Source organism: Anopheles arabiensis, chromosome 2 (assembly GCF_016920715.1).
Source record: "Anopheles arabiensis isolate DONGOLA chromosome 2, AaraD3, whole genome shotgun sequence".
NCBI classification, from domain to species: domain Eukaryota; kingdom Metazoa; phylum Arthropoda; class Insecta; order Diptera; family Culicidae; genus Anopheles; species Anopheles arabiensis.
The window spans coordinates 11,503,671-11,527,422 of record NC_053517.1 but is presented as its reverse complement, the minus strand read 5'-3'; the positions used below and the strand labels follow the sequence as shown (position 1 = coordinate 11,527,422).

Here is a 23,752-nt window from a genome sequence, read left to right as displayed (position 1 = left end):
GTGGCATCTATTAAGGGCTTCCGTTATAAATCCTGGCTGTCTTCTCATTTGCTCTCATGGCGGTTTGGCATTGGCATGCTCAATGCGTGGGTATTTTCTATTCAAGTATCTCCTACACATGCCGATGTATTGCACACGATTCGATAGCACGTGGGCGAGATACTGCCTCCAAAGCCCTAATGTATTGCAACCGGAAGATGGCGTCGTTCTAGCGACAGCTACTCCCCATCAAATGGGACTTTGATTTCTCTAGAACTGATTTTCTTTTAATCGTCGGGGTGTCACCTTTGAATTTAAATACATCTTTTGAAAATTTGTTGCCCTACCTACCATTTCAATCTTTGTCTTTTTCCCACTCCTTTTGCAGGGCATATTTGTGGAAAAGTACGACCCGACGATAGAGGACAGCTACCGGAAACAGGTCGAGGTGGACGGTCAGCAATGCATGTTGGAAATTTTGGACACGGCCGGCACAGTAAGTTTGGAAGCGAAACGAAAACATTCCATTAGAATGGAACATTAATATTAATCTGCTCTCCTCCCCTCCCTACGCGCTTTGCCAATCTTCTTTCCAACAGGAACAATTCACCGCCATGCGAGACCTGTACATGAAAAATGGCCAAGGATTCGTGCTAGTATATTCCATCACTGCACAGTCGACCTTCAACGATCTGCAGGACCTTCGAGAGCAAATTTTGAGGGTGAAGGTAAAAGGGCGGCGTTGAAAAGCGACTAAAACATGCTTCCATCTTCATCATCACTTTAATCGTTCGGATCTGCTCCTTTCTTCCTTCTTCCACCCTCCAAGGACACCGATGACGTTCCAATGGTGCTGGTCGGCAACAAATGCGATCTCGAGGACGAGCGAGTTGTGGGCAAAGATTTGGGCAGGAGTCTAGCCGCGCAGTTCAATTGTGCATTCATGGAAACGTCTGCCAAAGCCAAAATTAATGTTAACGACGTAAGTAGCCGCTGCTCATGGTTGTTGTACGGAGTGTATGTTTGTGTGTGTGTCTAATTGGTTTTTCGCATTCTCCATTCACAGATCTTCTATGACTTAGTGCAACAAATCAACAAGAAATCGCCCGAACGGAAGCCCAATAAAAAGAAGAAATCGCTATGTGTGCTGCTGTAAAAAGATCTACTTAGGCAAGGGAAGGGTCAAGAAGCTGATGGACACAAGCAAAATCGCTCACACTCACACAAATCCACACACACACACACGCAGCCGCATAAGAACAATCCATAGGAATCGAACGTGGGGGATCTGCGTGGGGTGTGGTGTGTTGCTGGGGTGAGATATGTTAGATGTGCTGCAAAGGATTTAAAACAACAAAATAATAAAAGGTAGGCAGAAATGAGTAAGAAAGATGATAATCAACGTGTTAGGAGGAGATTTGGAGGAAAAGGACATGGCAAGGGTACGTTGTATGTGCGTGTGTACCACATGAGATAAGAGGAGCTATGGGGGAGAGGGTGGGAACGATCCACACTATGGCGAAAATAATTAGGAAGTTTAAGGACGGATGAGAAGAGCAGTTAGAGTGGTAGATATGGACACAAACAATTGACATACATACACATACACTCTCCCGAAATATACAAAAAAAACACTAACAAAACACTAGACGAACTCAAAGAAGCAGACGCTACGAAGGACGGAGAGTAGGGAAAGCGAAGAAGGATAAAAAAAATGTAGTACGCACGACAATGAGGATCTTTTGGTAGAGAGAGAGAGTGTTAGCGTTAATTTAAGGGATCATCCGCGCAGAGCAAACACATCCTCGCTTGATCATATTCATGTGGAGAAAAGAGGAGGTGGACAAATAGGTTCAAGAACATAACGACTAAGCATATAACGTTTACACACATTAACCGGACAAGAGAAGCAATCCCAACACCACCGTAGTACCGGACCGTACACTGTCGAAGCATTGATCGACTGGAGTTTTTCATCGTGACGCTGAAACAGAGGAAAGCAGCAAAAGTACGGTTAACAAACAAACCAAGATAAAACAGTCTATTACGGGAAGAAATACATTGACACACACACTGAAACAACTCACTGTGAAGGTTCGGTTCTTCGGTGAGAACAAACTTTCAATTGCGGGAAGATGGAGGTGCCGGCTCCTCCTCCATACACCGGTGAATCCATATCTGTAGTTCTTCTCTTCCGGCAGAATGCCGATTCGGCCCTCACCACTGTTAGAATACACAAGAATTGTTGCAATAGAGGACACAGGACGAAAACACAAAATAACAAGCAAACGGAATACGCTGATCGACCGCGAAATGTGAATGTTGAGTAAAAGAAAAACAGTCTACCTTATACATATATACATGTAGCTTCTATTTCTATTTCTTCTCTCCCTACCTTTCTCTTGCACATTCTCTCTCTCTCTGCTCTGCCTTATTTTAAGTTGATTTTGAAAGAAGATTTTCTTAATAAGAACCCTGATCGTGTGAGTGTCTGTACCATAAGTGATCGTTGTTCAAGTTGACCAATTGCTTCACTAATCTATCTATCTCTTTCTCCATCTTTCTCTCACTCTCTTTCTTTCTCTCTCTCTCTCTCTCTCGTTATATTTGCAAACCTGAACACTCGGATGAAAGTTCGCGCAGATAGGATTATATATTTTTTATTCTTTTATTTTGTATTTGCTCTATGTGGACCGACGAAGTGAGATAATAAATCAAGCCGCATTTTGGCGAGGAATCCTGGCAAATGGAATTGACGGTATGTGTGTGTGTGTGATAACAGCAGACGCGTAGTTATTGTTGCTAACTGCAAGTAAGGAAAGGGTTAGCCGGTTGAAGGAATGGAGAACGGTGAAGGTGGGAGAGGGGAGGGGGTTGTAGGGTTCCCATGGTCTTTTTACAATCGCACCACGCAAAAGCTTTATTTTTCTACTGAACTGTTCGTGCAGCCTTTCTTCGACTGAATAAAATCGATTTACTCTATGTGTTAGAACAAGTAATGAGGTAGAATAGTAGTCAGATAGATAAGCAAGAGATCGTGCGCAACCGTGAATTCAATCTGCGAGGACAGAGATGAAATTGTCGTTAGCTTCGATCACAACAAGCAATGAACCAAGCAGAGGAAGAAGGTTTCCACGCTTTCATCTAATTGATTACATAAAACACTCCAAAGGTCGATTTTAATGCGCTAACATGTGAGCCGGTAGATACCACGTCCGTGTGGAACTGTTTTAAAACCAAACCTAGGGGAAATGAAACACCTTTCCCACAGCTCTAATATATGTGTAGTGCATTACTGATGTAAGAAATGCTGATCATTTGCTGGGAAAAAGAGCAAAGTTAGTAGTCCTTCCTGGTGTGCTTGATTTTTTGTTGTAGCTAATTCGCAATAATCTGTTAGGCTTCCCACCATCTATAGCAGGGGCCTCCAAACTTTTCAGCTCGCGGGCCGCATTGGTTCAAAAATAACTATGTTGAGGGCCATATGACGCTACTTTTAGCTGATGAGTGAACGTTTAAATCTCGTTTTTATAACAATATACTAACGATACTTGTACAGCTTCGAGTTACTAAAGTTTGATTTTTGTCTAAGAAAAGTAAAAAATACAATTTTATTTGTAAAAGTCAAAATAACGTAATATTTATTTTAACTCTGGCAAAGTCATCGTGGGCCGCATTATAAGCTCTTGAGGGCCGCATGCGGCCCGCGGGCCGTAGTTTGGAGACTCCTGATCTATAGTGAGGTTTGGTGCCAAACGTTAGAGAACGCCTAGCTGTTACTATAAACAACGGTGGCGCCATCTGTTGTATAAGCGAAGCATGATTATAATTCCAGTTTCTCTACCTGTTCATGAGCAAGATCGTAGCAAAGGGGAAACTGATGGACTGTGCGCGTACTACATGTTGCACCATTTTCTTGTAAAATGCACCCTAACCTCATTCTCTATGGGGCTTCACAGGAGCACAGGAGCTCGCAGCAGTTAGCGATCTTTTACAGTGTAATGGACGTGGTGTTAGGATCAAACAAACCGAATAAAATTGCAATTACTATACATTCAAAGCAGTGCAGTGCATATAGCAGTTATGAATATAAACTTAGCAAAATGTTACAAAAATACAGGAGGGAATGGTGGGTGTAGCGCAAAACAGCAAGGTAAAGAGTTATCTTCTCCTGCCCTGTCTCAAAGTAATAGGTGTGATCGTCTCGTTGTAGTGCAAACTGAAAATAGCAGCAAAACAAATCCGATATATTGTTGGCACAATCTCTTCCCATCCTGCCGTACCCTGGCCAAGTTTAACTGAGAACCGTTGCCCGTTTTCGAGCTCAAATCCTGTCGTTTTTTGTCCTGTCCAGCAGGCGGCACACGATCGTTATTGGAATAGATGTTGTTTGCCGAACCTCACGCACTACTGGCTCTTCTGGCTGTTCCTCAATCATCATTACAAACAAACGAAAAGGTTGCTGAAATGGTACAATTTATACACAAACATTACACATGGAGCGTTCTCAACCAGGATCCAGGAACCGCATGTATTAAGAAGTATCGTGAATGTTAAGCAACACAGATAGCGAACAATTACATTTTTTATGTTTTGGAATAGTACTTTGTGCCCATTCCCTCACGACCATCAAGGACTAGCGAAAGGAAAGAAATATCGAAAACAAAATGATAAAATGGTGGGGTCATGTGGTTTAAGTTTATTTTTCATTAATATGTTTTTGACATACAGATAGAACCCAACAGAACCAGTTGTTTTCTTGGATGTTCACTATCTATCTTCCTGTCCTCTCTATCTCTCATTCTCTCGCTCTCTCTCTTTTTCTTTCCTTCCATGTCTGCCTTGTCCAGTCACGTGTACGATGGAATAGTATTACTACACACATTCGAATCGAAAGTATCGAAAAGGTTAAACATAATTAAGAGAAGAAAAAAAAACACTATTAAAAGAACCCCGCATGCAATATGTGCGCAATCGGCGTGTAGGTATGTTAAATAGAATAAAAGCAAAACATTATTGCTCCGGTGTGATGATTTCTGGCCAGAGTCCTTCAACTCACACTTTAATTCGGAGTTAAATCGGCAAGGTGTGTATGTGTACACTAATAGACTATCACCAGCCCAGAAACAGAGCGCAAAGGTAACGTAAAAGGGAAAGAACACTTCAATCGATCATTAATTGTGTAACCAACTGCAAACAAAACAATCTATTTTCTAATGAATAAAAGAAAATCATATACACATAAGTATATACAAAACGGAACACAAACCAGCGGGAGCGCGCGTTCTTCTTTCGGTCTTGTCGGAGTCTTAGCTTCGTTTGATTGTCTGATTATCGATCCGAAAACAGCTTAGCACGTATCTGTATAATTTATTTCAATGTTCAGGCTAATTTTTATTCACATTTCTACGAAGCTTTTGTAATTGCGCGAATCACTACACTCTTTCGCATGCACCTGTCAATTCAAATCGGTCGAATGGGACAGTTTGACAGATACGATCCGCGGTGACAGATCGGCGCTGCAGTGTGTATGTGTGTTTGCATGTGGTGGTGCATGTAGGGAGGGGTGTATTTTCTTCTGTGTGTGCCGTGTACGGTGTCTCGCGTCATTTAATTTTATCACCAATTCATCGTAGCATCACATTCGGCTGCACTGCGCTATTGTTATTGTGGAACGTTTGTTGCGAGCTAAAACGCAAAGCAGCAACAACAGCTGGAACAATCGAACGGATCGAGACGGGAAGGCAAAATTCGGCAATTCAGTTTGTTGTGACACACAAAACCCGCGACACACGGACAGCACCAGTGGGTTATGAGTTTGCGTTTCTTGCGTTGTGTTTAGTGTGGTCCTTCGAGCGTATCCTTTCTTTTTTTGTTGCTGTTGCCGATTGAAGTGCAGACGGTGCTGTAAAGATATCGCCGCTCCAAAGGTCCGACTGTTGTGGGTTGTGAAATTGCGTCTCTGGTTGCGATAGTTTCGCAGCTGGCTACAAAGTAAATATTGACCCTTTTGGCTCCGATCCCCGCGGAGTTCCGGGCAGGTGAAGTGCACAGGTGGGAAAACCGGATTGCTGGTAGGGGGAATGTGCAGCGGGGGATAAGCATATTCATAGTGCCGCTGGTCGGACTCACACTGGCGTGTATTGGGTAAAGCCCGGAAAGAAGAACTAACTGTACTCGTGCATTAATCTGAATCGTCGTCGTCCACTAGACACCGTAAGGTAAAGTGTTGTAGGTCGTGTTTTGTGTCGCCAGCGATCTATGTGGAAAGCGTTGGATCCGCCAGATTTGTCCATCGCAAGCTACACGGGCGGTCAAACCTCTCAAGAGTGAAAGTGAACGATTCGAACCCGTAATCCAAGACGGCGCTGTGTTGATTTCTTTTTTTTTTTTCGTTGTGCCTCCTGTTCCGTGGCACTCCGGCGCAAATTAGTACGGTATTCCAAAATGTGTACCCCACCCCGGATTCGACGTGTATCGGTTTGCCGGGAAACGATTCCCGCCATGCCCATCGTGCTACTTATGCTTGCATTATTACATACTGGTAAGTGAAATTGAAACCTTGTCTTTTTTCGACGAAAAAACTGTCTCATTTCCTTCAACAAGACAAGAACCAACCGGGTGGTGTGTTGTACAGTCTACTCACTACTAGCGTGGGCATTTTATCAGCATTACTCATCATAGTAGCCCAGCATTATCATGCTCAATGTTTGTTGTTGTTTTTTGTTGCTGATGTGTGCTCTAATTGTGAAAACCCCGGAATGCGGGGTCTGATTCTGTTCCTATTGCAGCCTATGGCACCAATTATCGGATAGACTTGACGTCCTCCGGATCGGTAGTGCTCGGGCTGAACCAGACGATCGAGTTCAGCGCCGTGCTGTATACGGACGGGAAACTGGAGAAGGATGATTACGTCGTCGACTGGTCGGACAACACTTATCCGCAGCACAAGCTAGAAGTGAGTAGGGCCAGAGGGACAGAACGACATCATGGAAATGGCTTATCAGAAGCAAAGCTGAAAGCAAAAAAGATTGGGAACCACACTAAAGCACCAAATGTGCCAGCGATAGAACTCCCCCTCTCCCCAATGTCCCAGCCAAATAGAGCATTTTTTGTATTACTTTTTATTTCCTTTTTACTGAGTTGATTACAATACTTCTAATTAAAAAAGAGTTATGGCATTTGTTCGACCATACAGGAGTTGGGTGTTTGTGTGTGTGTCTGTTGTAATGTTTTTCTACCAACTGAAGGTCATGCTCATCGATCCGATACTCTAATTTTAGGGTGTAACGTCCAAGATTCCCCGCTTCAACTGGACGGTGATGTATGCACATCCGGTAAAACCCGGTACGTACCAGGCAACGATTACGGTGAAGAAAACGTTCGTCGTAATTCCGTACGAGCTAAAGTCCGCAACAATATCGTTCAATCTTACGAGTAAGTATGCCTCAATGTGACTATTATGAAAGGCTTTAGCAATAACAACACTTTAATAATCCCTCAAACCTATCCCAAGGTATGCTTAACGGGCAGCTAATGCTAACGCAGAACGATACCGTGGTCAACAGTACGTACGTGTCCAGTACGCTTCCGCTAAACCAAACGATCGCGCTTTCGGAGAGTGATCAGCGTGCGCTTTCCAGAGCAGCTTACGTCCAGACGTTCTGGTTCATAAACTGTCAGTACATTGGCACCTCGGATGAGCTTTCGACGCTGAGCAATTTCACCCAGGAAAATAGCACGTACACGGTAGAAGCTCTGGTTGTGGCATCGTTTGAAAAGGTACGAAAAGCAACACACACACACACTGTTACAGTAACGTGAAACAAAATAATGAATAATTTGCATTTTTCGTTTTAGCTTCCGGAGCCTACAACGACTACAACGACGACAACAACGACTACTACCACCACTACTACTACGACCACAACAACTACAACGACGCCAGCCACAACTACTAGTACGAGCACGACGACTACGACATCCACGCCTACACCTCCTACAACGACATCATCTACCACCACACCTGCCACTACTACCAGCACTACACCCAAGTCGACCACCAGCACGACAAAGTCGCCGGCGGTAAGCGATGGGTCGGGGTCCACCGGACCAAGCGATGCAAGAAGGAAGCGTGATACGGAAAGGGAACTGTTTATTGGATCCAATCAAACGTCGAATGTGCTTGATGGCATTAGTCCTGCCCTGTTGAATCTTACCGATCGCAATAGTAAGTTTCGCTGGCCGTTGTGTAGAGAGAGAAGCGTTGCTTGATGTATTTGATTTTCCTTTCTTTTTTTTTCCCCACCAGACATTATCCTGCCAGATGTGTCGAAGGAAACGGTCATGGAAGCTTCCCCCAACCAGGATCCATTTTTGCGCATCGCCAAAAAGTCGGACCGGTTTTACAATCTGGAAGACGCGCGCCAACCTTACATCTGCGACAACAGCTCGATGGTTGCGCCCGATCCGAAAAAGGTGTACGGATACTTCCAGCGAACCTTTACCGTGCAGCGTACGTTGAATCGGAATAGTGGAGGATTGGGTTGGGAATGGGTTGTACTAACGTGTGTCGTTCCGTTACCTCTTTCCACAGATCCCATTGCGAGGTTTAACGTGTCCGGACAGCAGTGGGTCAGACAGGGTCAGCCGGTTGATCTGGTGTTCCAATGCAGTGGCACACCTCCATTTGAGTTTTGCTACAATTTGAATCATGGTAAATATGGCAGTGATAAATTAAAACCGAATTACTCATATGTTCGGAATGATTTTGACACCGTTCCTTTCGTATCCGCGCAGGCCAGCACAATATGACGAGCAACGAAACGTGTAAGAGCGAATGGGAACCGTCGCGTACGGCTGAGTGTCGCTACAAAATCCATCGTTTCTTCTTCACCAACGATCAATACTCGATCGTCATTTTCGTACGCAACCGGGTGTCGAACTACTTTACCCAGATTGGCATACAGTTCTACGAGAGTGAGTTGCTAGATATGGGCACCGTGTTGGTTTTGGTTCCCACATTATAATCTGCCCCCCATTTTGCTTCTTCGCCCTTAGATCAACCAAAGTCCCAATTGTCGGTGATCATTGTACCGATCGCGTTCGGTCTGCTGGCCGTGCTGATGGTCGTGTTCGGGATGGCGTACTACATTCAAAACCGGGACCGCTTTATCGTAGAGGTGGCCGATTTCAACTTTGGCGACACGAGCTCGCTGGATGACGACATGGAGTACAAAACGTTCCACCAGCGATTGGTGGACAGTTTGCGAGATTCGGTCAGAATACCGCGCTTCAATTTCCGGCGCTCGAGCGCCCACGACGTGGATGACATTTCACCATCGTCCGGTGCGGCCGGTGAATCTTCGCTGCGGTACGGCTCTATGACCTAAGCTGGAACGTGAGGTAACAGCGTCAGGTAGGTTTTTGTTCGGCGGTTGCGTCGGAGCGTTTCTTTCCAGAAAGTGAGATCCTCTCCTTCTCCACCTTCCTTCAATCGTTCCCAATAACCCCCCCCCCACACCCCCACCTGCTATCTCGGGCTGATGATGCACGTGGTGATTAGTCGTGAGGTGAATTTACTTTTCGCACAAGAGCTCGATCAGTAGTGATCGATTGGAACGGTGTACGGTTTAAAACGATCGGTGGTATCAATCGAGTCAATTTCAAGTCGTAGTCCAGTGAGTCTAGTAGTGAAGTCGTTGAACCGCTATGAATTGGATTGTTAATGTTTTAGTAAGCAGAAAAAAAAGATTACCATATAATGCTGATATAATAGTACGCGTATAGAAATGAACTCTAAAGTATATTGATATGAATGAAGCGCAGGTGGTTGAGATGGGGAATGCGGCATGGGGCGGCATCGCGCATTGCACAACCATTGGAAGAGAATCAAAATTATGAGACTGCATTTTTTGCTTTCGTTTTCGCTCGCCATATTTTATTCGATCGTGCAACAATTTGTACCTTTCTTCCTGTTTCTTTCCGCGATATGAGTCACATTAATATGCAATGCAATAAGGGAGCGTGCGCACGGCACCATACAATTGGACCGTAACAGTTTGATGCGGTTTTAATTTAATATTGCTTTTGTTGCTGCTACCCTTTCTCAAAAGGGGGTTTCAAATTAAACGTAAAACACGCTATAGGCGAGGTCTACAGTGTGAAGCAAAAAAAAAGAGGTAAGGGCAGCTCAAAAGGCTCTGTGAAAGGGAGAGAGAGAGGCAAAGGAAATGTAAGCTTACTAATCGAACAAAAGAAGTAATAACGTCGTAAAAAGATTAAATATTGTGATACTGATGCATCTACGGTTTATTTTACACAGTTATATTTTAAGTCGGTAGCAACGTATGAATCGCCAGGCAAATTCCGTTTCGCAAAAGAGAAAACAAATCATTAGATTGCAACACACAACTGCCAAAGTAAAAATTTGTGGAAATTAGCAATTTTCTATTGTCCGTTTCGTACAAAATTTTGAATATTACACAATTAGGTTTGGTTGCGCGCAGGCTCGAATATGTGCTGGAAGTTGTCCATAGGTGTGAAACGGCCAAGTGGTGTGGCAGTTCTGCTTGTAGCAGGTCAAATGCAGATAGCGAAATGAACCGCCAAGACGCAAAACAAAGCAACGCAAATCATTATTCAGCAGAAAGGCAAAAAATATCTGCGAGCGACGAGATAGAAGCAAATGTAAAAAAGAAAAGCAAATATAGTAGATAGTTTTTACGAAACCACTAACTGGCAGGCACCGTGGCACATTGCACCTAGAGCGCGCACTGTGAAAGGGTTGGTATAAGAAGATGCAAGAATATATTTGGGTCCGTTTCAGGCGGGCATCGTTTGCAAAGTAAAAGACCGTGGCAAAAGTTAGTGTATCAGAGAAGATATGCGAGATATGTTTATGGGAAGTACATTAGCATAATAGTAATAATTTCGAGTCAACAAATCAAATTTAACAGACTTCCTTTGAACATCCGAATCCCCTGAAATCCCTTATTTCGAAACGTGAAGTTCTCTTTTCTAAGCTTCAATTTCCCTTTTCGTGGTCATCTTGCTATATGCACCTTGCGGCTTGTCGGCTGTCAAACTTGTTTTGGCCAAGGGCGATCAGTGTTGTTGTTTACGTCCCAACGTGGTGCGATAGATTGGTTCAAACGAGATGATATCTTGACCATAATGGCCAGCTCAAGTACGGTTCCGTTTGTTCCCATCAAAACCAAGGCTTCGATTGCGCTCAAGCACAAGGCAGAGGAGTCATTCAAAGTGACGGTGTTCGAGCCAAAGAAAGCAGCACTGCAGAAAAAGCGGTCCCGGCCACCACCGCCGCCCAAGAAGGATGACAGTGAGAAGAACAAGTCCGGGGACGACAACGACGACGATGAGGATGATATTGACGATATCTTTTCCGATGCGCCGCTCAAAAAGCCGAAGCGAAAGGAAGATCCGACCGTGTTCGATATGACGAAAGCCCGGCGCGACATCATGAATCTTGGCTTCAGTGGGTTTGACAAGGAAAGCAAACACCAGGCGAACGTTCGGCTGGCCATCAAGCTGGGCGCCAAGCCGCCGAAAAACCAGTACCGAAACTATCGGGAAATTTTGGAGGAAAAGAAGGCGGCCAAAGATCAGGAAGAAGATACGGCGACGAAGAGAAGGCAAGGGCAGCTGGCTTACGGGGCAATACAGTCATACAACAAAAATCAGCAGCGGAAGCGTGAGAAGCAACGAAACCCGAACGCGATCATGAAGCATTATGGCATTGCAAAGCCTCGTATAGGGAAAAAATAAATAATTTAGTGGAAAACATGTATTAGCTTAGCTGCATTAGCTTTCCCACGGCAATGATGACTCTTGCGAACGGATTTTTCACCGGTTTCGAACAAATGCACTGTTCCCAATCTCAACTCAAGTAGTTTATCATGTACTGTAAACGCGCAATATATTAAATGTTAAGGTATTTGTAGACATAATGCAGTCGTTGATTTCCGGTGGAAATTAAAACGCATTTAATTATTATGGACTGCTTGGAACATTTCCGTAAAGAAAAATACGCAAATAATATTTTGTTTCCACTCCTTCACAACAGTGCTCCCACCCGCTGGATCGAACTTGAATGACAGAACGTCAGAACGCCTAACCACCTTGTCTGACAGTGCTCTAGCTACCTTGGTCGGTTTTGTTGAAGCGAAAAGTGTTCAATGCGTGTTTTTTCCTCGCTGTAACAAAAGGTGCGTGCTACCGTGCAGGAAAAAGGAAGATGTCGTTACCGTTCGCTCCCAGCTCTGCGCAAATTCCATCCGGCAAAGCGGTCTCGAAGCAGCTGAAAAAGAAAGCTGCCGAATTCCTGGCATGCACGCGTGCAACCTCAACCCTCGTGGAGATCCTAGAGTACTTTAAGGTGAGGGGGCTTTGTCGCATCGGTTCCGCTGCTACCAGCGAGAACCAGTTCAGACTCCGGTTTGTGCGAAGGATGTGCGTGTGGGGCAATGTGTGTGTGTGTGTGTGTGTATGTGTGCAAGCGCGTGTGTGTGTGTGCGTACGCATATTGAACAGCAGCCAGTGGAGCGCCGGGGTCGTCGGATGGACGACTGCCGCATGCTCATACGAAACGTGACATTCAATTATCATATGGTTACGTGCATCGTTCCTGTTTGACCTTTTTCTTCTCCCTTGCAGGAATGTCTTGCGCGGAAGGCACCCATAACGCCGTGTCTGCTCACCCTGGAGTATCTGTTCACGGAGCTGATCCGTCGCGGTGATATACGTCCGGCCGACACAGGCGCACAGAATAATGTGCCTTTAGGTAAAGATTGACGCCGCAGCTTTCGCCTTTCCCATCCCGAGACTGGGAGGCGCAGTGATGTCATCGTCCTTTGTTTTCGCTTCAATCTGTATTCTCTTCTCTCTCTACCTCTCTCTTCGGCAGCGAAAGATCCCCAAACGAACCACAAACAATGGCTGCAGGCTCATTACGGGGAGGCGTTCGATATGATTATCGACGGTATGCACCACGAGAAGGAGGGCGAAGCGAGCCAAGCGCTGGCAGCGGCCATGAAGCTGCTCGCGGTCGAATCTCACCACCGACCGGAGGCGGACCAATTCCCGATGGCGAGACTGAAGCAAATCCTCACGGCAATGCTATCCACGGAGTGCCTAAACAAGCATCTGTTTAACCGGTTTCTGGAGTACGCGTCGTATCTGGACGTGATTTTCTATTGCTGGAAAACGGTCCCGTCGCTGGTACCGCGCAGCGGTGCCCCGCCGAGTGATGCGTTCAAGCACAACTTTCTGCTACTGCTCGACGCGATCCTGTTCGGCAAGGAGAAGATGAAGGAGGCGGACAACGTGCTGTGCGTGCCGCTGGGCGATGGGTTCGATTACACCCTCGTCCGGAAGCAGATCAATCGCACGTGGGGCTTCGTGATGAACTGGCAGCACAGCGTGGCCGTGCACGAGCAGCTGCTGATACTGCTGCTGGAAAAGGTGTTCATACACCTGGACAAACCGGTGCTGCTGACCGACTTCCTCATGGATTCGCTCGATGTCGGCGGCACGGTCAGCGTGCTGGCGCTGCAGGGCGTGTTTGTGCTGATCCAGCAGCACAACCTTACCTACCCGAACATCTACGAGAAGCTGTACTCGATGTTCGAGCCGGAGATTTTCCACACCAAATTCAAGGCCCGGCTGTTCTATCTGGCCGACATCTTCCTTAGCTCTAGTCATCTGCCGGAGGGTTTGGTGGCCGCGTTCGTGAAGCGGCTGGCACGGCTGTCGCTGATCGCACCACCGCAGGATATTGTCATCATATTGCGCTTCATCGGCAACCTGATCCTGCGCCATCCGGCCCTGAAGCGGCTGATCTTTCACCCGACCGGCGGCGAGGCGTCGAGCGATCCGTACGTGATGGAGGAGCGCGACCCGATGAAATCGAAAGCGCTCGAAAGCTCGCTGTGGGAGATTGCGGCGCTGCAAAACCACGTACTGCCATCGGTCGCTTCGGCGGCACGCTTCATCTCGAATCCACTTCCAAGCGTCGAATGGGACCTGTCCGAGGTGCTAGAGATTAGTGAGAACGATGTAAGTGGATGGTTTTTTCTTCATGGCGACCCCTCAACTAACGCAACTAATTTCCTTCTGTTTTTGCAGATTTTCCACAAAGAAATGATGTCGAAAACGCAGGATTTCTTTGTTAACATCGATCGTCCAACGGGTATGTTCGGATACTGCGGAGGTCAGGTGGCGTCTCAGTGCTGGAAGCTATTCTAAAGCGTAGCTGTTCACGTTCGATAATGGGTGAGTTTGCTGCGTTCGGCGAAACAACGTCTGTCGCGCGGTGATATGTCCTACCTATACTTTCCAATGCTGCGTCGTCCTGGTCGTTCTCATTTTTCGGATATTAGCAGAAGTGATATGCGCGCTCCAAAAGGACTGTAATCGCCAAAAAGGACTCTCCTGCTTACGATCCAAAGTGTGTCAACGAGGCAAGGATTAACCACCGCGAGGCAAACCCATTTCGTCATTGGATGAACGCTAGCGCTGAAAGAGAAGATGGCATCTTATTTATTTGAATTCTTTTATCAGCACCGTATCTGGGTACCACAACTTAACGCTAATGTGTGTTATCTTGCGGGACGGTGTATTTGTGTGAAACCGGAGTACGGCAGTAAAGGGGAGACTTGCTCCACAGCAAGAGCACTAGAGATAGTACTAGAATATTCAAATGATGCAGATGAATGCATCTTTCATGGTATCGTTTGTTCGTGTCAGGCTTCGTCAAAACTGGACCCCACAGATTTATGCACATTCCCTGTACGCAAAGCGTTTGTGTACGGGAATTGTAGCATTGTAAATCCGAGTATAGAGCTATAAATTGTCTTGTAGAGAACAAGCAAACACAACCCAGTCTACCACGCTAAGGAGCCACAATCATTCGAAAGTGTGCATACGCAACAAACAGAAAACGTTCCTAATAATCTCGTACACAACCGTATTCTATGCAGGATTGATTTGTTTTATTTTTCTTGTACCACACGTCAGCTACACGTAAAGCATTTCGCTTTTTATCCTTGTTTTAACCACATTATTTGTTACTTTTTATTCGGCGATCTTTTAACGTCTAACGAAGATCGCCTAGCTACTAGGCTATATTAATATTTCTTAGTTTGATTTAGCAAACAGCAAGTGCAAAACGAAAAAGTGGATAAACTTATGCCATGTCGTGGATCGGTGGGAGCTAAGGCTGAGCAGGATACGGGAAGGGATCATCGTGGAAAGGGATAAGGAAGCAACGTGGAGCGTGGATGCGCTATGTGTGATAGAATACAGATCAAGCTGATTTGAAGGTTTTGACTATAAGTGACATAGTTATATAGAAACATTTGCGTGTGGTTCATTGTGCGGACGGCACACTTCACGCGTTGATGGAAGCAAATATTTTCGCCCGTTTTCCTCCTCCCTATCTCTCTCTCTCTCTCTATTCGTGATAATAACCGATAGGCTTGCGGCTGGCAAATGTACGGAAGCCCTTCCCCTCCCAAGCAAAGCTAGTGCGACATTATCGTCCACATAAAAAAGGACATTGAAAATGGCATGAAACAATAAAGTATAAACACATTCTTTAGGATAACCAGAACATTTCGACGGTTTTCGGTGGTCTTTTGAATAGTGAAAAAATGATGGTAAGTTTTTTTAAATTATTTTGTTAAAACACAGGTAAACAATCTTAAAGATGTGTAAACAACTGCTTCCGTAAACAGGACATTCAAACGAGGCAGCGACATCTTAGGAATGCTGGCAGCAGGCCTTGTACGCTGAATTCGTTTCATGCGTGTATGTGTACGTGTGTGTGTGTGTGCGCATTATAAAGAAAAGAAAACTATTGGCAGTAGTGGTGCGGTTGCTGTGGGACCAGCAACAGCGCGAACGAAAAGAAAGCAAAGATAAGAGTAGACAGTCAGACAGAGACAGCGATGGAGCGACCAAGGAAGCGCAGGTAAACATTTCGCCTGAAGTTTAGCTAACGTCTGTCAAAAAACGCACAAAAAGGAAGCATTTCTCGCGGCGTGTGCAAGCAGAAGAGCAGTGTCGTGAAGAACGTGGTCGAACAGGGTAAGAAGCATTCTCGTTTTTTGATGAACCATATAAATCCGCAACACTTTTGGGATGTTTGAAGAATATTTCATCTCCTTAAATGTGTTTTTTGGATGGAAGTTAAAGCATTCATTTCTTTTGTCTGTATAACCCTCGATCAATCCTCTTCTAAATAGCAAAACATGCACAGCTCCAATTGGTAAGCCAGAAATTAGATCTAGCGCGCTGCTTGACGTTTGACGTTTTGCCAAATAGAACGAGCGAAAAAAGAGCGAGAGGCAGTACGCAAACAAGGCAACAACGCACGTACGGCAACGACTGCTGCAAACATAGTTTCACGGTGATTTCATCCCTTTTCGCAGCACCGTAGAGTAGACAAAAACAACATTCCCTGTAACACGCACACACTCAACGACGACATTCGCCCAGAGGACAGCAGGTGCGGAATCTGTGCCCGAGCTTTGCTTTCCTACCGAGGTCCCCCGCTATACCCCGCTACCTTTCTCGACAACCATCAGTAGCACCACCACCACCATCGCCGACCTTCCGGAAACGTGTCCCGCTATTCCATCCATTTCGAATCGCGATGGATTCGGTCCTGAAACCGATTCAACGCTTCCTGTACATTGGCAGTGACGTGCCGTTTGTGCTAGATCCACCACAACCGCTGGATGTGGAGATCGGGAAGAAGATTCTTGGGACAGTGGTGAAACCGGCCGCATCGGAAGCAGCACCATCAACCACCGGTGAGACAGTGCAGCAAAACTCCAACCCGAAAAAGAACAACCCAAAGACCGTGAAGCAGGAAGGCGAAAAGGGGGTGAAAAAGGAAGAGGGAAATAAACCGACCACGACGAAAGATGCAACAGCGTCAGAACCGGTGCCGGCCAAACCGCTGCATCCGGTGCTTGCGCTGATTAAGACGGTAAGTACTGTGCCAAGTAAAAGCAAACAGAGTTTATAAGCTTATCTCTCTCTCTTTCTCGTTCTCTTCCTCTACACTGTTTTGTAGACGTACAAAAGCAAAACACTCCGCCGGACGGATGAGTGTTTGTTTGCGTTGGCATACTGTGCGCGGAACCTTCCGACACCCGAGGAACGGCACACCGTGTACGATTTGCTGGTGGAGCTAGTCCGCGCCTCAAACGATCTGCTAGCGTTCGTCGCGTACTACATCCAGCTCGCCACCCAATCCGGTCACGCCGGGTTTGGGCATGGCTTGCGCAGCGCCATCACGCGCTGGTACGATTGGTTCTCGCCGACCGAGCTGGCGGAAGTGCTCGTACGCAGCACGGCGTATGCTGGCTGGACGCACAAGGATCTGATTGCGAAGGTGCATCCGAAGCTGCAGTGTGCCGACAAGCAGACGCTCATCGATGCGGCCACCAAACGGACGAGCCAGCTGCAGCAGAAGAAAGCGCCCGAGAAGAAGGGCAAGAAGAAGAAGCAGAAAGGAAAGGCCGCTGCCCCACTGCAGCAACAGCAGCCTCCGGCGGCAAACACTTCGAAAGCGTTCAAGCGCTACCAAGTGCTGCTGCAGTTTAAATCGGTTATGACCGTTGGGAAGGCGCTGGAGCTGATCAAGCTTCATGGCGGAAAGGGGCGGTTGGAACTGCTTCCGAAACACCTGCGCCGTTCGGCCAAGATATGGGAGGCCCTCTACGCCAATCTGAGCTATCGCGAGCTGCTGCACGCGGTGCTGCCATTGCAAGACTTCCGGCTGCTGAAGGAAGGTGAGCCGAACGCGAAAGCGTACGCCGACTCGCTCACCAAGCGGCTCGATGCGCTGGAAGGGGAACACATCCACCCCATCGAGGTGCAGACGGTGGCAATACTGTACGCAAAAGGGCGACGCTACGCGACGCATGTCAAGGAAGCGTTCCACGCGTTGCACCAGACGGAAATGTGCCCACCGGTGAAGGACATCCTGCTGGGGCTAAATGACGCTTTCGAGCATTCGTTTGATCACCATCCCAAGACGGGTGTGCGTTACTTCATTGCACTCGATCTGCGTTGCGTCCACGACAAAAGTAAGTAAAATGTTCTTCTCAAGCCCAATGCAGCGCATGATGCGAACGATAATAATCTCCCGTTTGTGGGCTTCTAGAGCAAATATTTCGCAACGAGGCCGTGACCTGCTTCCAGGCTAGCGTAATGCTAGCATTCTGCATCTTCAAGCGGGAAAAGGCCGTCACCGTGGTGGCGTTTACCGACGAGGAGCAAACCCTCGCCCCGGTTGCGTTTGAACCGACCATGACATGGGACGACGCGCTCAAGCATTGCGTTGGCTTGATGTTGCCCAAAACGAAGGTATCGCTGGCCGCTCCGATCAAGCACGCCGATGCGCAAAAGGTAAAGGTGGACATGTTCATCACCATCACCGATTCGCTGATTCGTGTAAATCCCACCCGGCGTCCTCCGGTGGCCGAGATGGCGGAATATCGCAAGAAGACAAAGTTGCCACTGAGCAGGTACGTAACGAACGCATCTCCGCCCACTGTGGGCACGTGGATGGCGATGTAAGACTGATGGTTTTTATTCGATGCATTTTTAGATATCTGGCAATTTCACTCAGCCATCATAAGCCGTCGCTGGAGTTTTCCCCCGACAATGATACGGGTGGAATCTTGGAAATGGTTGGTCACAGTGCTGGCAATGCCAAACTGATCGAGGCATTTGCCAAAAACCAATTCTTCTAGGATGGCGCGAGCAACGGAATGGATATGGTATGTCATGCTGTAAGCACACCCTCTCCCTCGCCCACAACAATCTGTTTTTTCTTCTTTCATTCAAGTTCCATTTCACGGCAAAGCATGCTCGTGTATGGTCGTCGATATCGTACAGGAAGAGCCTTAAGCGCCACTTGTACTATATTTACTATATTTAGGTGTTATTGAGAAACTCAATAATTCTGAATTTCTATTGGTTTAATTTTACGTTATTTACGTAATCAATTTCGGTTAATGTTTAAGTTTAAATGCTCCTTTTAATGCTTTTTTCTTCTCAATCTTCGGTACGCGAAGAATCTTTATCTGTTGATCTGTTTATTTGGTTTTGAAATCTTCATCGTCCAAGATTATATTGAGTTGAATTGGGTTAATTTTTTTACCGTCATTATGTGCGATCTGTGTCATTCAAATGGCAAATCTTTGGAATTGGCCTTAAAACATAAATTAGGTATTAGTTGTATTTCTTTTATGAAGTATATATTCGTTGAAATCTGAGTCCAACTGGATCATGTTCGCAAAAAAATACACGGTCTATCTTCCTATTTACATTTATTAGAGTTGAATTAAATAATTCAGATATTATTGTTAAAATCTGCATAATTTCCTATATTTTTCTTCGAATTGAATTGAATTATGAGTTACTTTTGATTGTTTTCGTAGAATTGTTCGCCAACAATCTACACATCCCGATGTTCTGGTGGCTATGTTTACTCTGCGTACAATATTTTTGAATAATTTCCATTTTCATGAAACTGTTTACCTAGTCAGTTATTGAACTATGTCTAATAAGGACATGCTATTAAAGAACTATCCATATCGTCACATTACACGAGGCCGGTTGGTACCGCCAGTCTACACAAAAAAATAGAACAAAAGATTGAGTGAGTTTATCCATAGACACATATGTTAATGGGTCAAAGGTGTACATCGGTCGAAAGCGTTTATTTATGTTTCGAACAAAGTTTATTTGCTTTCAACTGCTTACTCTTATTAAGCTCCTCTTAAATCACCTATGCGTATGTTGTGTGTATTAATGGTGATAGAATAGTATTCAACGTTCTCTCATTATGTGTAGGACGTGTGAGGTGTGTTAGCTGTTAGAATGTAAGACAATAGGTTTGTCTGTTGAATGCGTCGCTATCACGTATATGAGCATCCCGTTTAAACAATCTTAACCTGTGCATACATCACCAAAACCCTGCACAAACCCTCGCTGAACACCTTTTCTTTTGTCGTGTTTATTATTCATTCACTAATTATGTGTTAGTTCCTCTACTGATCGGCTAGTTAGATGTAAGGGAAAATTAGAAAGTAACGACTTAAAATAATCCAAAAAACAAACACAAATCACAAGTGGTAATGGTTTTGTATGGTGAGAGCGAACATATGGAATGAAATTCTAAGCAAAATACCCAACCTTGCAAAACGAATCCAATCAAATTATACAATAATTGATAATATGCTGTGATCCACAAGAATGGTAAAAATTTACCGACCATTTTTCCCACGTAAACTATTCTATATTACGTATTCTTCACTGTTAAAGTATGTTTTTGCTAGAATTGACATGTTTCATTCTTTTTTTTACATTTATGTAATAGTTACAATTTTTAAATTTTTCTTCAAACAATAACGCAACTCTTATAATAATCCAATGTTCTAATAGAATTAAGATCGTAATAATTGAATGAAAACCCCTTGAATTTGTGAGATTATTGGCGCATTCATGTAGGATATCATAATGTTTTTTTGTATGTAGATGCAACATGCAAATAGAACATAAATCCGAGGTCTAAAACAAACCAAACTGGGCTACAGTTTACGATAAAAAACGATAAAAAGTGCTTCTTAAATAATGTTTTAGAGCCGAATCTCAAAACAACAGATTGAAAAATATCAACCCATGTACTATGTACTATTCCGTTCAGCCGTTAAACGATATCCAAATCAAAGGAGATGAAAAAACGGCACACATGCAGCAGTGTAGTGATGAATTTTGTTCAATTGAGTACAACATAAACGTACATTAATGAAAACGAAACATGGCACGAAAAATAACGAAAGCATCATAATTTGGAAGAAGGAAACAAATAAGTCAATCGCACTTCACAAACTGCCGCTGCAAAGACGCTTTCTATGGTTGATACTAATTTAGTTAAACGAAAACAATCAAATCAAACGAAACACTACCGGAGGAAATGGTTGAAAGGGCGTGTATTGTTATGTTTTACATTTTTATCGTATTAATGGCCAGTGAAACACTTTGAAACCGTTCACACACACCCAATACTACAAGAGGAAGCGACTTAATCATAAACATAGTGATACAAAAAAGTAACAATGGTAAAACCAATCATCATCTGACAAGTACGGTGTAGGGTTGGGCCGAGCGGACCGGAAGTATGGCGACAAGTATTGTTTTATTAGTATTTGTAGAGCAACAAAACAAGCGCAACAAAAAAGTTGACAAAAAGCGTTCAATGCGAGAATGTGAGATAGTATCAAATAGACCGACAACACAGGCTATTCGTTACAATAATGCCGTTTGTTTGTTCTGTTTCGAACAAAGCCACGCAACAAAAGAAGACTGTTTAAGCGTTTAAAGTAAAACCAAAGGATGTAAATTTTCGTTTGTTCGTGTACAATATTTGGTGATGTAAAATGTACCCCTCTGGCAGCTCGTTTTACACCATTTCCGTTGCACCGGATGCACAAATTTGCAGCGAACGAAAATTACACAACACTAAAAGACGGGTATACCTTGATGATAACTATGTAAATTAGAACTGTACAGCAGGCACGAATTTAAACGTAAGAGCAACATTTTATTATTCGTACTCCGTGAGCTATATTCTGGCCGCTCGCCCACTCTTAGACCCTATCCGTCGCGCGCGCTCTGTCTCTCTATTTCTCTGTACCCTGTATGAATGTGATAAAACGCAACTACAAAAAAAAGATAGCCAACTAAAACGGTTCCGAGCTCCAAAAACTGACTTAAAAAGGAAAATCCGATACAACATTTAGCAAAAAAAGAAGGAGAAAGTGGAAAAGGAGAAAGTAACCAGCAAATGTTAAATTACCTTTTGCATTCGAAAACTAAATAGAACAATAATTAATTGCGAAATCCAAATCGAAGGATTTAGGCATGGTGATATTTTTGAAGCAGCATCAAAGAAATTCTAAATGACAGCAAAATAGTCTATCGATGAACGCGTTATGCTTTGATTTATCAGCGAAGGAAAGAGATTACTATTCGCCCCCCGCGATTACACCGAGAACAGAAATCAATACAGATAAATATCGTTTTACGAGCATATTCGATTTCTCTCCACTCACTGCACACGAAAGTATTTAAATATAGGCATGCCTATCATATGGTAAAACCAGACAACCTGAAAACGCTTAAACATTTATTGTAGTGACGTAGGAAGTGGAAGCAACCCCGTTATGAAATCCCTAAAACATACTTGTTTTGTTGTTGCTCTGTGGAAATGAGTTTTTTGTTTTGATATTACATATTTTAAGTGATAATTCAAGCGACCTTTTCAAAGCGAAGAACACACACACACACACACTATCCAGCTACGACTGTACAATTATATGCAGGAATGATTTGCCAGGCGTCACCTGTTCATAAAAGCTCATCACGTTGGAAGAAGACTGAAATTTGGTCAAAAACGTTCATATACCCAGCACCACATACACGTCACAAAGGACTCCGCGTCTATCACAAAACAAATCGGGATGAGCGATGAATAGGAATGTAAGAATCTTATGAAACAGTGAACAGCTCTAAAAATTGACCAATTCAAACACACAAACCACAGACACAAGGGAAGAAAATTAAACCGGAAACCGAATCGATGATTTCCCCATATAATTAATTTTCTTTGGTTTTGAGTTAATTTGGCACATTGGAGATTTAGATGGTTAGTAAAATGAAGCTGAAAATAATATTTAAATGTAATGTTTACTTTAAGCGTTTAAGTGCTTCTATTTCTTTGCGCGCTCTCTCAAACCGCTCCCTGCGAGGCGTATGCTGATTTGATCCTTTTGCGTATACCATTCACAAGGACATTCACACGCACGAGGCTGCAAAAGTATGTGTTTTATGTGGATGGAAGATGCAAATTTGCTAATTTTGCTCCACCGCGTTATATGAATCTTTAATTTTTAGCCTTAAATCAAGATTCGAATCATTTTGATAGCTTACCCTCTGCTACAAACTACTATTGGCTAGCAATATCTAGGCAGATAAATTTAACCCTGCGCACCCGAAACACGTGCGAAAGGATAATGAAGCAACACAAAATGCCATAACCTCTCGAGATAGTTAATATTTTTGAAGCGAAGAAAGTGTGTCAGAACTAACAAAAAGAAAAAATGAACTGAAATCGTTAAGAAAACTAAACAAAGGCAAACCAACAAAAAAAAAACAAACAAACTAAAAGAAAACCAGTCAAACAGACCACCAAAAATGGAGGAAAAGAAAAAAAAACAATGTTATTTTTGTACGAAAACCAGTTTACGATAAACGAACAAAAAACAATAATAAAAAAAAACAACAACATTGGGCTTTATACAAATTCAAACCCTCAAAAGCAAATCGCCAGAGTTTGGGTTTTATTGGACGTGGAAAGTTTTGAAAGAATGTATTTAAATGTTTTATACCAGCATAATAATCTTTACTTTACTTTTGCTTATCAAATCCTGACAGTAAAGTTAGGAATGCTCTGCGCTAACTTGCAAACATTGACCTTCCCCGACATTTCCCTCCGAGACGGGATCTTTTCGAGTGCATTCATTGCGTGGTAAACCTGCCGCAGCCGAGTAAAAAAGGAAACTAACGCTTCCGTGAAGTGTGTTTGCTCACGAGCCGTAAGGAGGAATCGTCAGCACAAACACACTTGACCGGAGCAAGGGTTTTCGCGCGAATCGGCGGCAGAGGAGGGATG

At 44.3% G+C, this 23,752-nt stretch overlaps 5 protein-coding genes across 12 annotated transcripts in view; all 5 read left to right on the top strand.

Annotated features, from left to right (window-relative positions):
• The window catches only part of LOC120898453 (ras-related protein Rap1), a 35,962-nt gene extending 33,231 nt beyond the window's left edge, over window positions 1-2,731 (top strand). For all 5 annotated transcript variants that reach the window (XM_040304316.1, XM_040304315.1, XM_040304318.1 and 2 more), the window contains exons 3-6: window positions 368-475; window positions 579-707; window positions 809-961; window positions 1,046-2,731. In XM_040304316.1, the coding sequence (XP_040160250.1) occupies window positions 368-475; window positions 579-707; window positions 809-961; window positions 1,046-1,135 (480 nt within the window). In that variant the 3' untranslated portion in view covers window positions 1,136-2,731. The remainder of the gene's footprint in view (window positions 1-367; window positions 476-578; window positions 708-808; window positions 962-1,045) is intronic.
• A 2,817-nt stretch (window positions 2,732-5,548) lies between these two features.
• Window positions 5,549-10,929, top strand: LOC120898451 (serine-rich adhesin for platelets). The gene is made up of 9 exons (XM_040304313.1): window positions 5,549-6,523; window positions 6,771-6,937; window positions 7,263-7,416; window positions 7,496-7,761; window positions 7,840-8,209; window positions 8,291-8,494; window positions 8,576-8,695; window positions 8,779-8,958; window positions 9,040-10,929. The coding sequence occupies exons 1-9, from the start codon at window positions 6,427-6,429 to the stop codon at window positions 9,369-9,371; spliced, it is 1,890 nt and encodes a 629-aa protein (XP_040160247.1). The 5' UTR covers window positions 5,549-6,426; the 3' UTR covers window positions 9,372-10,929.
• A 120-nt stretch (window positions 10,930-11,049) lies between these two features.
• Window positions 11,050-11,788, top strand: LOC120898452 (uncharacterized protein C1orf131 homolog). Its single transcript, XM_040304314.1, has one exon. The coding sequence runs from the start codon at window positions 11,155-11,157 to the stop codon at window positions 11,764-11,766; it is 612 nt and encodes a 203-aa protein (XP_040160248.1). The 5' UTR covers window positions 11,050-11,154; the 3' UTR covers window positions 11,767-11,788.
• Window positions 11,789-12,129: 341 nt separating this feature from the next.
• Window positions 12,130-15,610, top strand: LOC120895292 (nucleolar complex protein 4 homolog A). Of its 2 annotated transcripts, XM_040298505.1 has the most exons (5): window positions 12,130-12,376; window positions 12,655-12,781; window positions 12,905-14,055; window positions 14,125-14,271; window positions 14,382-15,610. In XM_040298505.1, the coding sequence occupies exons 1-4, from the start codon at window positions 12,236-12,238 to the stop codon at window positions 14,242-14,244; spliced, it is 1,539 nt and encodes a 512-aa protein (XP_040154439.1). In that variant the 5' UTR covers window positions 12,130-12,235; the 3' UTR covers window positions 14,245-14,271; window positions 14,382-15,610. The 2 variants fall into 2 exon arrangements, with proteins under 2 accessions (XP_040154439.1, XP_040154438.1); XM_040298504.1 differs by having other exon boundaries at window positions 14,125-15,610.
• A 266-nt stretch (window positions 15,611-15,876) lies between these two features.
• On the top strand, window positions 15,877-23,403 carry LOC120894436 (60 kDa SS-A/Ro ribonucleoprotein-like). Of its 3 annotated transcripts, none has more exons than XM_040297007.1 (6): window positions 15,877-16,086; window positions 16,245-16,267; window positions 16,431-16,993; window positions 17,081-18,098; window positions 18,176-18,539; window positions 18,623-23,403. In XM_040297007.1, exons 3-6 carry the CDS (start codon window positions 16,655-16,657, stop codon window positions 18,765-18,767), a joined length of 1,866 nt encoding a protein of 621 aa, XP_040152941.1. In that variant the 5' UTR covers window positions 15,877-16,086; window positions 16,245-16,267; window positions 16,431-16,654; the 3' UTR covers window positions 18,768-23,403. The 3 variants fall into 3 exon arrangements, with proteins under 3 accessions (XP_040152941.1, XP_040152943.1, XP_040152940.1); XM_040297009.1 differs by having other exon boundaries at window positions 16,245-16,993; window positions 18,623-18,794; window positions 18,863-23,403; XM_040297006.1 differs by having other exon boundaries at window positions 16,245-16,993.
• Window positions 23,404-23,752: the final 349 nt, after the last annotated feature.

Bases quoted from the DNA above. Each gene is read 5' to 3' on its own strand.
- LOC120898451 (XM_040304313.1), top strand. From the start codon at position 6,427: ATGTGTACCCCACCCCGGATTCGACGTGTATCGGTTTGCCGGGAAACG. The intron at 8,495-8,575 runs GTACGTTGAATC...CTCTTTCCACAG, and splicing joins GCGAACCTTTACCGTGCAGC to ATCCCATTGCGAGGTTTAAC. The intron at 8,959-9,039 runs GTGAGTTGCTAG...CTTCGCCCTTAG, and splicing joins TGGCATACAGTTCTACGAGA to ATCAACCAAAGTCCCAATTG.
- LOC120898452 (XM_040304314.1), top strand. From the start codon at position 11,155: ATGGCCAGCTCAAGTACGGTTCCGTTTGTTCCCATCAAAACCAAGGCT.
- LOC120895292 (XM_040298505.1), top strand. From the start codon at position 12,236: ATGTCGTTACCGTTCGCTCCCAGCTCTGCGCAAATTCCATCCGGCAAA. The intron at 12,377-12,654 runs GTGAGGGGGCTT...TCTCCCTTGCAG, and splicing joins AGATCCTAGAGTACTTTAAG to GAATGTCTTGCGCGGAAGGC. The intron at 14,056-14,124 runs GTAAGTGGATGG...CTGTTTTTGCAG, and splicing joins TAGAGATTAGTGAGAACGAT to ATTTTCCACAAAGAAATGAT.
- LOC120894436 (XM_040297007.1), top strand. From the start codon at position 16,655: ATGGATTCGGTCCTGAAACCGATTCAACGCTTCCTGTACATTGGCAGT. The intron at 16,994-17,080 runs GTAAGTACTGTG...ACTGTTTTGTAG, and splicing joins TGCTTGCGCTGATTAAGACG to ACGTACAAAAGCAAAACACT. The intron at 18,540-18,622 runs GTACGTAACGAA...ATGCATTTTTAG, and splicing joins ACAAAGTTGCCACTGAGCAG to ATATCTGGCAATTTCACTCA.